The sequence below is a fragment of the Myotis daubentonii genome, chromosome 11 (assembly GCF_963259705.1).
Source record: "Myotis daubentonii chromosome 11, mMyoDau2.1, whole genome shotgun sequence".
NCBI classification, from domain to species: Eukaryota; Metazoa; Chordata; class Mammalia; order Chiroptera; family Vespertilionidae; genus Myotis; species Myotis daubentonii.
Window position 1 is genome coordinate 37,029,735 of NC_081850.1, and position 13,555 is coordinate 37,043,289.

The following is a 13,555-nucleotide window of genomic DNA, read 5'->3' on the forward strand; positions in this document are numbered from 1 at the left end:
ATGAGTGTAAAAAGTACTCTATAGTTTTTGTAAAAACATCATAAAGGCATATTAAAAAAATGATAGCAGATACACAGCAAATGTTAATAGTTATCTCTGTATGATGGGATTATGTGCTGTGTTGATTTTATTCCTATTGTTTATGTGTATATGCTACTTTTAAACAATAAACATGTATTATGCCTACAATAAAAAAATGCAATAAAAGTTATTTTATAAAACAAAACCCATGAGACATATGTAAGAAGTGAAAAGCTCATTTTCTTTATTATTGCTTACAATGTAAAAAAGAGATATGACCTCTGTAAAAGTCAGGTTGGGGACTCAAACCTTCCACAAAATGAATAAATGAACAGAATAAATTATCTGTAATTGTCTCCCTTGTATTTCCTATTAGGGCTGCTTCTCTGGCTTTAACGGACTTGGACAGGAACCAAAAGCAGTGAGATAGTGCAGCTTTTCACTTTGCTAACTGGCTGGTAATATGGGAATGCCACTGCTGGTAATATGGGAATGCCGCTACTGTCCAATATCTCCTTCGATTTTGCTTCAGGTAAAGGATCTGGCTGACCATAAATTTGAGCAGCATATTTAGGAGACGGAAAAGAAGAAAACTGTAACTCCCTAACCCTCTGTTCAAAGAAAATTTAATTTAACTCAGATGTTAAGGAGAAAAGCAAGTGATTTAGTCTGTATCATTAGGCGAGAGGGTTCTTGAAGATAGACGGGTTAACATATTCCAAAAGGCACACATTCTTAATAGGTATTATCAGTGAGGTGTAGAAATACCCTCGTTTAAACCAGAAAGACTCTAGTGATGGAGGGTGTTTGACGGAGTTTAAGGGAAGTGACATGGGACTGCTCAATGGACATCCATCTCAGGGACACTGCAAGCAAGAAGCCTGTCTTCTCACAAAAGAAGTCTCAATTCCCTCCCCATTGCCAGAGGATGAAGACAGGCTGATCCCCACGATACCCCAGGTTGAGAACACAGACACGTAACACTTGAGCTGGAGGCTGGCATTCCTGTTAGTCAGCCATCATTTGCTTATTCATCAACTCTAAAAGCATTTGTTGGGTACCTTCCCTGTGGTGGCTGCTGGGGAGGTAAGGGGGTGAATACAATACATCTGGTCGCCAGGCTCCTGAAGCTCATGGGAGCTTATAGAGAAAACTGGAAGGAAGCTAGTTTTTCCATGAAGTCAATGGATAAAAACAGACTTTGAACAGAAATAAAGAACTCTTTCATGAGGACTCTGAGGTGAGGAATGGGATCCATGGGTTCATGCATTAGCACCGCGTGGAACCCACGGGAGAGGGAGCTCCAGAATCTGGACGTGGGAACATTCAGATTCAACCAGACCAGCAGATACCATGCCCTTCACCGAGCTGGACAAGGGCAACTCCAGCTACTTGGTGAGAAGGAGCTGCAGGCTGCTATGCGAGCCCACTATATGGTCCTTCGTGATTTATGGGTGAAAGAAATGAGTGAGTCCTCATAACTATGGTAGGTAGGGGAAAGGCACATACCAGCATCACCTGGAACATTTTTGAAGGTAAAAGGCTACCCTCTGCTCTACTCAGGAGGGGCTGGTGCAATGCCTTCCATGTGTATTTTTAAACTTTTATTCACTCATCCTTATTCTCCAACCTCCAGTTGAGAAACAAAACCTTTAAGCCTGAAATAACCCCTTACAACAATATCCTATACAATACTAAACTAGGTAACTCTAAATACAGCTCATATCCTGTTAAAATACAGTTAATATCCTGATGCTCAGCCTGACAATAAAAGTAAGAAAAAAGGTTCTCTTTATTGAATGACAACTGGGTGGATAGATGTGATCAATGTTACAACACCATTCACTATATATGTAGAGAGGAGGAAGCGACAGGATGGCATTCAGAAAAGAAAAACAGGTCAGAAGCAAACCAGGGACTATATGAATAGATTTAAATTCTTTAACTAAATCCAGACATTTAAGAGAAAGTTTGTTATTGTCAAATGAATGCATTAATACATTTGAAGACTTTTGGATATATTCAGTAGTAGTAGTCCATAGGTAACTGCTGATATTTAGCACATGATTATGGATTAACCAAAATAAAGTCATCCTCTGAGAAGTGAAGTTTGAAGTAAAATTTGGCTTTTAGAACTAGTGTTCGTTTCCCAGGCTGGGAGAGAATTCTGAATTTAACTACAGGGCTTCTAGAGTGAGCTGTAAGCTAATTTTTCCTATGTGTCTAAGTATTACTGCAAGATAAAGGACACACACTAAAGTTTGACAACAAAAGATATGTCTTTGTAGTGGCAAAATTTTAATTATAGTTTCCATGAACTTAAATAAGTTCCCTTCAAGCTATAGAAGCCTTTCAGAGTCTGGTGAAATGGAGGAAAGGAAGCTAGAATGGAAAGACATATGCCACTTGTTAAGTGTCTTTCAAGCCACCTAAATTCTTTGAAATCTTTATCCTACTCCCATGGGATCATGGGGAACTCATGAGATTACAAACATCAAACTTGGACATCTGGGTGTACATGAAATCAAATCACCTAATTCTTTTATTTTTTAATACAATTTTTCAGTAAAGAATCAATTAAATGAGTTATTTTACTTAAGGTAGGTAAAATACTCAATGTTTGTTGCTAATTTCCAACCAGTCATTTAGGTGTGTAGAGAAAGTCTCTAGTTTTCTTATACCAGCAAAGAGTACAGCCTAGAATGAAAGGTTCTTTTACATATAATTGCCCCACCAGACATAGTACTTATGCTGTGAGATGGTGATAAAAAGAGAGAATTAAACTTGCAAAATATAGCCCATACCTCAAATTGTCAGAGCCTGCACTTGCGGTCATTTAATTATGGGCCTCTAGAAAAACATGAACATCACTAGGAAACTCTGTCTGAGATAGCAGCAGCCTCCCAGACAGAATAGCTGAGGGTGCTTTCCTTGGTTAGGAGGAAAGGTGTCTTTAATGTGCCAGACTTCATTTTGTAATCACAACTACCCATTGAAAGTGGTGTTATTAGCCCAGCCGTGGGCAAACTACGGCCCGCGGGCCGGATCCGGCCCATTTGAAATGAATAAAACTAAAAAAAAAAAAAAAAGACCGTACCCTTTTATGTAATGATGTTTACTTTGAATTTATATTAGTTCACACAAACACTCCATCCATGCTTTTGCTCCGACCCTCCGGTCCAGTTTAAGAAGCCATTGTGGCCCTCGAGTCAAAAAGTTTGCCCAACCCTGTATTAGCCCCATTTTACAGAGGAGCAAATTAAGTCTCAGAAAGGTTAGGCAATTGCCCCAAGAGTCATGTAATAACTAGGATGCAAAGCCAGGATTCAAAACGCGGACGGTATGACTCTCAAACCCATAGTTGTTCTAGTATCAACACAGAATTTGCTTGTCAAGGAAAAGGGATCAGTTGAGAAGGAAAAAAGGGAATCTCACAGAAGACACAGAGATACGTTCTGACACCTCTCTTACCTGACACATGCACTGAGTCTAATGCAAAAATGGGAACATCAGAATGAGCAAATCAGATTGTGTGTAACTACCTTGACTACTAGGTAGATGTCTGAGGATGGATAGGTGACGGAGAACACCGCAGATCTTGCCTGACTCGATGGGGCAACAGAGGGCGTGTGGGCACGGAGAAATCCTTTGAACTGGTCAGAGTTCAGGTCACAGTGAAAATTTTCTGAGATCTGTAAATGAGTAGAAAAATGGAAAATAAGTTAGACTTGTTGCTCTCATGGTCTAAGCATGTTAAAAAGGAATGAAAAACCACAAAGAAATTTCTCCAGAGGAGTAAATATAATTATAGACATAGTTCATAACTAGTGGCTGTTGGGAAATCTGCTACGTACAGGGTGTCCCCCAAAAATGTATACACACTTTAACAGCTGATAGCTCAATTTTTAAAATGAAATGTATTTTATTTGTTTATGTATTTATTTTTAATCCTCACCCAAGGATATTTTTCCGTTCATTTTTAGAGTGGAAGAGAGGGAAAGACAGAGAGAAATATCAATGTGAGAGAAACACATCGATTGGTTGCCTCTTGCACGAGCCCTGGTCAGGGGCCAGGTCGGGGAGGAGCCTGCAACTGAAGTACGTTCCCTTGACTAGAATCGAACCCAGGACCCTGCAGGCCAATGCTCTAGCCACTGAGCCAAACTGGATAAGGTGAAAATGAAGTGTATTTTAATAAACACTGCCTTCATATTATTCAAAGCGTGTGTATACATTTTTGGGGGAACACCCTATATTTTGTCACAATCTCTAGGTATTTTGGAGTCGTTTGAGAGATGTTCCAGGAGACATTTAAATTTTTCTTAAACCACCAAAAATTTCTGAATAGCAGTGATGTGATGTGCTCTGTACTGCCCTGAATAAGAGCAGGACACTGCCTCTACCCTCAATTAGCTTAAATTAAAAAATGAGGGATAAGTTAAATATGTAACTAATATAGGAAGAGCAAAATATTAAGTGCCCACATTCATACAAAGAGCACTGTTGGAGTTACAAGGGTGAGGGATCCCAGTCACTGGGGTGAACAGGATGCTTCCATTAGATGAGACAGATGGGCCTTGGAAGAAGATCCTGCCAGCAGAGCTGGAGGGTGACCGAGTGCCAGGGGGAGAGTACAGCACAGGAATCACTCAGAGGCCAGAAAACCTGGAGTGAATTCACTTCACAGAGAGTAGTCCAGCTTGACTGCATAGGCAGGCTAAGAGGGAAAGAATAAATGAGAGCCATATGAAGAAAGCCAGGCATGGAAGCTGAAGAGTTTTTATAAATTTTTAAAAATTGTTTATTTATTATTATTTTTTAATCCTCACCTGAAGACATGTTTAGAGAAAGGGAGAGAGTGAGAGAGAGAGAGAGAAACATTGATTGGCTGCCTTCCGTAAGCTCCCTGATCAGGGATCAAACCCACAACTTTTCTGTTCACAGGACAACGCTTTATCAACTATGCCACTCCAGCCAGCCTATAGAATTTGTTTTTCAAAGTTACAGGTAGTGAGGATCCATTAAAGATTTTGAGCAAGAGCATGACTCCTCGGTTCACAGTGTAGTGTTACTTAGAACCACTGTGTGGCTGGGTCTCCCCTTCGGCACTAATAGAGTGATAGCTGAGAACTGGCTGCCCAGGCAAAGCCTACATTTACCCTCTTCCATGGCAGTCAGGAGTGAACTGTGTGCACAAGTGATGCGTCAGACCTCCAGGCCGCTCACCCAGCTTTCCCCTTTTCCGGGAGGTGCAATGGCAGTGCCAAAGGTGACTCTGGGAGGACACATATTGAAGATGGAGGAGCCACGGACAGCTTGGGGTCCTGAATGGCTGAGGGGCTCAGACCACTGCTGACCCAGCACCCGCCACCGAACCAGGCCTCCAGCCATCCTCTGGCCAACCTCCAGCAGGCTTTCCCTTAAAAATTCTTCAAAGACTATAAATGACTAACATTCCCTGATCACCCCTTCACAAACTGCAGAGGCAACAGAACTGGGTGTATCAAAGGTCATTTGCTTTCAAATCTGATGTGTATTTGCTGAATAGAAGTGAGATTTAAACCTGTGAGCCCAAAGACTCATCAACAATATGTGTGCCCTCAGGGATGGGCTATTATTTTCAATTCCTTACCTTTTTCCTTTCTTTAACATCGTAGAGAGCAATGCTGGCAAACAGAGGCTCAATTTCTATCTCAAACCTGTGAGAGCGAGAGAGAAAATCTATATGGATTTAACTTAGATAATTACAAATTTTCTGAAAGTGCCTGAAGCTGAAAATCCAGATTTTTCTGCATAACTTTCTGACTTCTTAAGATTTTTCTCATTTCCTTTTTAAATGCCACACAATTCAAACAAAGCATGTCTGCAGTCTGGATTCATCATGTGGGCATCTATTTGCTGCATCTACTATAAAGCAACTGTCTCCAAGTTACTTCATTGTTTACTTTTATAGTAAAAAAATAAATCACATACCCTCTATATATGTGTATTAATTTTGTACTTGCATATTAAAATATCAAATACATTATAAAACATATATAATCAAGACATTTTAAAGGCTGAACTAAATAATTCAAAATAAATCACGGTATTGGAGCATTTGCTTTCCGCACTCCAGTGGATTGACTTGGGAGCCCCCTGGGGTGCTTGTGCACCTCTCTTTCCTCTTTGCAAGCTGCTACTTGAGAGAATTAGTTCATCAATTTCTTCAAATCACAGTCCCTTTTGAAAATTTTAAGTTGTAAATGCTCTACCTAGGCAAGAGTACATAAGCATATTCTATTATATCCTATTAGGAGGGTCATCCATCTCTTAAAATCAGTTCATGGATCCTTTAAGCAGCACCAAGTTTGCAACTAGGGCATCTGGATACTGGATGCAAGGCTTTGTTTCAGCCTTGAGAACTTCTCTGGGACTTTGAGTCTTTTCTTGAAAATGAAGTTGTTAGACCAGATAGTCTCAAAGTTCCCACCTGTCACAAACTCCTAACTCTAATGCTTAGCCTCCCAGTTCCCCTCCTTGAACCCAGTCCAGCATGACTGCTCACCCTGTTGGGCATGTCTCCTTGATGTTGTAGCCCTCTCCCCACCCTAGCCAATTCCACCAGGGAAGGGATTCAGAAAGGCACACTCTAGCCCTGGCAGGCAGACCAGAGTGGGGAGCCTCCTATCTTTCAGCGGGAGGACCGAGTGGAAGTGGCTGTTCCGTTCCCCTCTGCATCGTTCAGGAAGTCCACCCTATTGTCTGAGGCTCTCGCCCACCCCCACAGGATGCCAGGATGCACTTTAGATGCAGTGACTATGCCATTTAGGACGGAAGGAATTCTCTCCTATGATGCTTATCACCAAGCCGGCTAGAGCTTTCCAATAAATGACAGCTGTTCTCACAGGTGGGAAAACATGGCCACTAAGATAGACGTGCATTATTAACCAACCAAACAAACAAAAAACCAAATTGAGTCACTTGTATTTCTCTTGATGAAAACTGTGAAGTGTAGTTTCTAGTGACTTTTCCCCTCAACTGTCAAAACAGAGATTAAGTTGCATGGAGCTGTTTGTTCAGTGCACTGAAACTGGGTTTTAGTTGCATTTATCATTGTGTTTCAACAGTGGTATGCTGGCAAATGTTTAAAAAACATGTCCTTAAAAAAAAAGGTTTTAATTTGTAGCATTTCTGGTTTTGATGTAAATATTTCCACCAAGGCCAATATCAAGCCACAAATGTGACTTCACTGAGTAAAGAGTTGGGAAGAGGAGAGCATGATCCACTGTCATGAGTCAGAGCTGAGTCCAGCACACCAGTGGCTCTCACTGTTGTTTAACGTAGGCCATCTCACTCCATCTCCCTACGTGCCTAACCCTTGTGTGTGCCTTCCCTGTAGTAGAAGAAAGACTGGCAAAGGCTTGGTAGGAATAGAATTAAAATCCAGCTGACTCCAGACTCTGCTCTTTCCAGAGCTGCCCACTGTTATATATGTTGGAAGATGCTCTCTAATTCAAGCTCTGATGTTAAAGACACAGTTTGCATCTAAGAGGCAATATAAACCTCAGTTACCCATTGCTCATACTTACTTTAGGGTCAGCAACTTGACCCATATTCTGTTGCCCAGATGTTCCTTAGGACATTCTGGCACCGGACGTATTTCCACAGCATCCTCCTGTTATTAATCACATGGTAAAGAAATCATTAGTAAATTTCCACCAGAGGAGTTCCAGCTGGAGTTAACCCAGGGAAGGGAAGGCTGCCATTCACTGCTCAATTCAACTTGCATTTGCTTTATTTCCAATAGCAGAATAACACTGACATTTACAAGAGTTTGTTATCCAACCCCTAAGCTTCAGAGTCAGCATGTATAGCAAATATCTTCTCCTTGCAGAAAGCCAAGCACTGAAGACAAAGAGACTGAGGGAGGAAGGAAGGAAATGTGAACATGGATATGACTTAGTAACATCCACCAGATGGCATTGCAAATATCTTATGCCTATTGTTGGTTTTGTTTTGTTGGGTTTTGTTTTTTGGCTGCTCTAAGTACACATTCAGAATATTTCTCCTGCCAAGGACTTTCCTAGTAAATATGTGTGTTTCGGACTTGAGATCTGAGTCAGAACAGTTCACTGAAGGCTGTAAACCATCAATACTATAATACAGCATCTTTCTCAGTTCATAAACAGATGATAGAGATTTGGGGATGAATTTATAGGTTCTATAAAAATAGGTCCAGTTAAAAGTTGCTAAAGTTCTATGTACAAAAAGGCTTAGTGATGACAAATTAAGATATATAGCTATATTTTACCACATTGGGACTCAAGACTTAAAGAGAAATATCAAATCCCTACTGCAACTTTTAGCATTCAAATCTAAACTATTATAGTATCCTAATTATATTCATGTAGACAACCATAAAGAGTGCAGATCCCTGAAAACTTTAATTCCTGCTTTTGCACTAGGCTATCCAAACCCTGGTCAGTGCTCTGCAGCTCACACGGGTCTAAGAAGAGAGTATATCTAATTGTATTTTGCTGGGCTATAAAGGATTGGTGCTCCCCACCAAATACCCCACAGCAGCCATAGCATTCTTACAAATAGCAGAAAAGTCACCTTCTTGGCAAATCTGTGCCTAGTGGAGCTTCTGAGTTTCTTCCAGAGAAGGCACTGTTCTGATGTCTACACTGAGTGGAACTCCCTCAGAACAAGCTGGAACTTTCAGGGTGCTCAGAACAGACACATCTGAGAGGGATGGTCTCCTTATTGGAAAACAACCTCAACATGAGTTTCTAAGACTACATTTGGCCTGGATTCACTCTTTTTAAAAAAGCTTTTCATTTGGGAAATTATAAACATATACAAGTATAGAGAATAACATAAAGAACCACTTTTACCCATCATCTAGCTTCAACAATTTCAACTCATGGGCAACTTAGTTTCATCTATATAATTCCACTTACTACCTTCCCTTACTCAATATTGGATTACTTAGAAACAAAGCTCCAAACATCATATCATCCCATTTATAAATGTTTCAGTACAACTCTTAAAAGATAAGGGCTTATAAAAGCACATAACTGTAATACCATTATGACTCTTAAAAATTTAACAAAAATTTCTTGTTGTCACTAAATATGTAATCAGTTACAAATTTCCCCAACTGTCTTAATATTTTTATAGTTAGCTTTAAAAATTAGGATCCAAACAGGGTCTACATATTAATGTATTTCCTAAGTTTCTTCTAATCTGTATGAGTTTCTTAAGCCTTTACAGTTTTCTGAAATAGGAATGAATTCCCAAAGAAGCAGAAGAGGAAATATGAAATTTTAGTGGATATGAGAGAGAGAGAGAGAGAGAGAGAGAGAGAGAGAGAGAGAGAAGAGAGAATAGAGAATGAGAGAGATGACATGCTTCCATCAGTTGACCCAATGGATCTTGAGGCCAACTCTACAGCCGCCTACCTGTAATTTCATTATGTGAGCCAATAAATACCATCTTTTTCTTAATTATTTTTTGTTGGGTTCTGTCACTTGCAACCAAAATGCAAATTCTTCACAGATTTGGAGTACAGAGGCAATTTTCTCATGGATCAACACACAGGACACCTTTTATAGACTCAGTGAATCAGGGAAAGAACTCATCTTTGTCTATGTTGGTGGTTGAATTCTACTTTTACCTCTGCTATGGACTCAGTCATAATTTGAATGTAATGGTTCACCTCTCTTCTAACTTTCCTCACCAGGAAATTAATGATAGTATAAAATAATTTAATTAATTTATTATCAAAAAACCAGCATTTATAATCATTTCATGGTAGGCCAAAAATTTACCTTTCTTCCACAGGGATTTATTTAAAGCAACTACAAATTACAAATATAAATGCAATTTCTATGTGTCCACCTACAACACATTAAAGGGCTGGCGTAGGAGCACTCAAGCATTTTAGACATACCGATTTACAAATAACTGGTACCCTAATTACAAAGCATTCCCCTTCTCACTCAATAAAGTGGGTCCCATTAGGACCTCTGCTAGATTATAACTTTCAATCTCAACTGAGTTTCAGCATTGTTCAAAGACCATAAAACAAAGTTCCTTTAAAATAGTCTATGATTCACTCTTTTAATCAGTTCAGACGGGATATTCTCCATTGAGGGAAACTTTAATGAGTTGGTGTCTCACTGGAAGTATTCTCCTCATCCTTTAATTGTTTTGTATCTTCTGGTGCCCACTCTGGGTCTCCCTATTACATACTGGCACCTCCATCATGTAACTGGGAGGAAGAAGAATGCAAGTGAAGGTCAAGTCAGCCAAATTTAATGTTTCTTGGACAAATCTGGTACAAAATTTTAAAGTTGTAGATGGAAATTAAAAAGTTATGAGATAAAATATGGTGCATCATCTTTGAATTTCAACTATGTGTGCCAATTTACCTGGTAGTCATATGTAAATAAATAAACAAGCAAACATAAAATTTAGAATTAATGGTTTAGGATCTCCATCCTATAATTTAATTTACCTGTAGAACCTTGAACAAGTTATTTAACCTCTCTGATTCTTACTTTGCAATGTGAAAGATGGAGAAGATAACATTGTCCACATTATTCATATTTATTTTTAATCTGCCCCATTCAGAAAAGGATTTGAGTCCACTGACAAGTCTACAAATAGATGAGAAAACCAAGGTAGTTGAAGAATAAGAAAAAAAAGAAAGTTGAAGTAAATTCAGACCACCAATACATAAGCTGCTAGGCTTGGTAGAGGTGAACTAAGTAAAAAATGTAGAAGAGTAGATTACAAGATATGCACAGTCTCTAAGTATATAAGTTTTCTCAGTGGAAGCACAATTCTTCTTTGTCTGAGGGTTTGAGGGACAATTTCCCTTTGGATCCCTATTGAAGTGGGTGCTGGGTGAGATGTAGGTCAATGTCCTCTATCATATTTGCATAGAGGACACAATATCACATCTCATGACTGCTGTTTCCCTTATTGTCCTTTATTTGCTGGCCAGTGGTGAACTCATCGAAAGGCCAGTCAGCTAACACAATTCTCAGCGATGGGGGTGCCACAAGGTGCAAGAATCAGGCTCCTTCATGGTCTTTCTTGATCCAAAAATGAAATTGCAGATAGATATGTAGATGGAAGACATATCTTTGATGCAAAATTGCCCCAAATCATATTCCTTGCAACTGAACTTTTAATAAAATATGGACAGCAGAGATATTATGGTAATCTGACCTGACAAGACCCAGAGTGCAGGTATTCTAACATGCAGAAGGGTAGACTGGGAGCCTAATATGAAGAATAAGAAGCTGAAACAGTCTTGAACAATGGTCACCCCTCATCCCATCTGAAGTGCCCTGGGGAGTGACCAAAGCCTAAATTATCAAATTGTTCTTGGCCTGGTCCAATATAGAGAGACGTGAACAAACAAGATCCTAACATTCTATGCCTTGGGAGCATGGCTGTGACATTTCGGGCTTGAATGCTTTCAGAGATTTAAAAAGAAAAATCTGAACCAAGCACTAAGGAACATCAAGGTTTAAGTAATACATCTTGATGGATTAACTGCAAAACATACCCCCATGTAACTGAATGGTTTGACTGGCTGAGTGGCATTACTGCATGTGGATCCTCGAAATGTGTTTTTTTTATCAATATATTTTTATCCATTTTAGAGAGTGAAAGAGAGGGAGAGAGATAGAAACATCAATGATGAGAGAGAAACCGCCCCCCCCCCCATGGGGATTATGCCCACAACCTGGGCATGTGCTCTGACTGGGAATCAAACCATGACCTCCTGGTTCATAGGTGGACACTCAACCACTGAGCCATGCTGATCAGGCTCGAAATGTTTTGAAGATTAAATGAGATAATATCAGTGAAAATATTCTGTAGAGGGCTTATGAAAATCCTAGCTATTACTGGAATCTCATTTGTGTAATTGATCAATAATAGGTTCTGTTATTACATAGGCTTGCCTTAGTAAAACTAACAGCCCCAGCCAAGCTGGTGTGTATATATATTATTATACACACACACACACACACACACACACACACAGAGTGGCCAGATTATTATAACAACCTGACATTTGTAGGCAAATTAGCTATAATTTTGCACTGAAGTTGCTAGAGGGCCAGACCATTATAAACGTCTGAATAGCACAACATACCTAAGTATCGTTGCTGATCAAGTTCATTCTATCATGTTGATCGCGTATCCCAATGGAAATGGCTTCTTCCAACAAGACAATGCACCATGCCACGGTGCTCGTATTGTGCAGGAGTGGTTTCAAGAACATGAGGGAGACTTTACCTTGCTTAGGTGGCCCCCACAATCACCAGATCTCTATCCAATGGAGCATTTGTGGGACGAAGTTAAAAGCCATCAGGCAGCTGGTTCCACAACCATCAAATCTCACAGAACTGGACAGTGCTATTCATCAGGCATGATGTCAGATTCCTCGCATCACCTTTCAACATCTCGTAGAGTCAATGCCAAGAAGAATCGCCGCAGTATTGAAGGCAAAGGGTGGCCCAACAAAGTGCTGATAGGGTGGTCATAATAATCTGGCCACTCAGTATATATACATAAACATTAATTGTTATATGTAACAATTACATATATATATAATTTTTAAACTGGAAAATAAGATTATATCTATATAAAAAGCCCTAGGAATCATATGATTAAACATCCTGATGCTGCTACACAGGAAGAATGAACAATAATATTCTCCCGGAGCCTCTCTGTGTCTTCACTGAAATTCTCCCGCATGGGGATGGTCGCACCCACCTCGTCCACCGATGGGTAAAGGGCAAAGAGCTCGGCCTGCCGGTTGGTCCTCCGGGCCTCCTCGTTCTGCTTCTCAAAGTCCTCGGCACTCACGTGCTGCAGGAGGTTTTCCAGCCGCTGGTCAGGCTGCAGGCTGCGCAGGTTGAAGTCACAAGCAGTGAGGGGGCCTTTCCCAGACACATCACACAGCACCTTTAAGGGGCGGGGGCCTGCCTGTGAGAAAAGACACATCCTTGTGAGAGAGACTGTGGATCTCAAATGAGAAATGAACAATCTGGGAGGTCTCAACACTGTTCCCACGTGCGATGATAGCATTAGGGCTCAAGGAGTTTCTGAGCCAACTGGGCGTTTGACAAGAATCACATCTTCGCTTCCTACCCTGAGCATCCTAAAATGAAATCTCTCCTCCCCACCTGGAAACAGGTAATTACTCATTAGGTTGGTACACCTGAACTTGCGGAAAGGTTTGAAAACGGCACCGTGTTCCTATCGGTTTTTGGTGTCTTCTTTTCTGGAGATTGGAAGCCCACGCCTCTTATGAGCCATGCTCACGTCTCATGTTCAAGCAGAACAGACGGGAACAAGGTGTAACAGAAAGGAGATTGGCCTAGGGAACAGAGAGACCTCATCCTAATCTCAACTCCAGAACCTGGCTTTTGAAACTGGAAAATAAGATGACCTGTGAGGAGCCTTCAACATTAAACCTTATCTAAACTCCAAAGCTGAATCTATGTTTCTGGAGACAGAGCTG

The 13,555-nt window shown here is 40.4% G+C and overlaps 1 protein-coding gene across 5 annotated transcripts in view; it reads right to left on the reverse strand.

Annotated features, from left to right (window-relative positions):
- Positions 1 to 13,555, reverse strand: part of DOCK8 (dedicator of cytokinesis 8) — a 200,254-nt gene that overhangs the window by 106,768 nt on the left and 79,931 nt on the right. For 4 of the 5 annotated variants that reach the window (XM_059656823.1, XM_059656825.1, XM_059656822.1 and 1 more), the window contains 4 exons: positions 12,805 to 13,017; positions 7,593 to 7,678; positions 5,654 to 5,720; positions 3,564 to 3,713 (listed from right to left, as the gene is read on the reverse strand). In XM_059656823.1, coding sequence (XP_059512806.1) covers positions 3,564 to 3,713; positions 5,654 to 5,720; positions 7,593 to 7,678; positions 12,805 to 13,017 — 516 coding nt within the window. Of the gene's footprint in view, positions 1 to 3,563; positions 3,714 to 5,653; positions 5,721 to 7,592; positions 7,679 to 12,804; positions 13,018 to 13,555 lie in introns of those variants that run through there. The other variant, XM_059656826.1, reaches the window with a different exon arrangement.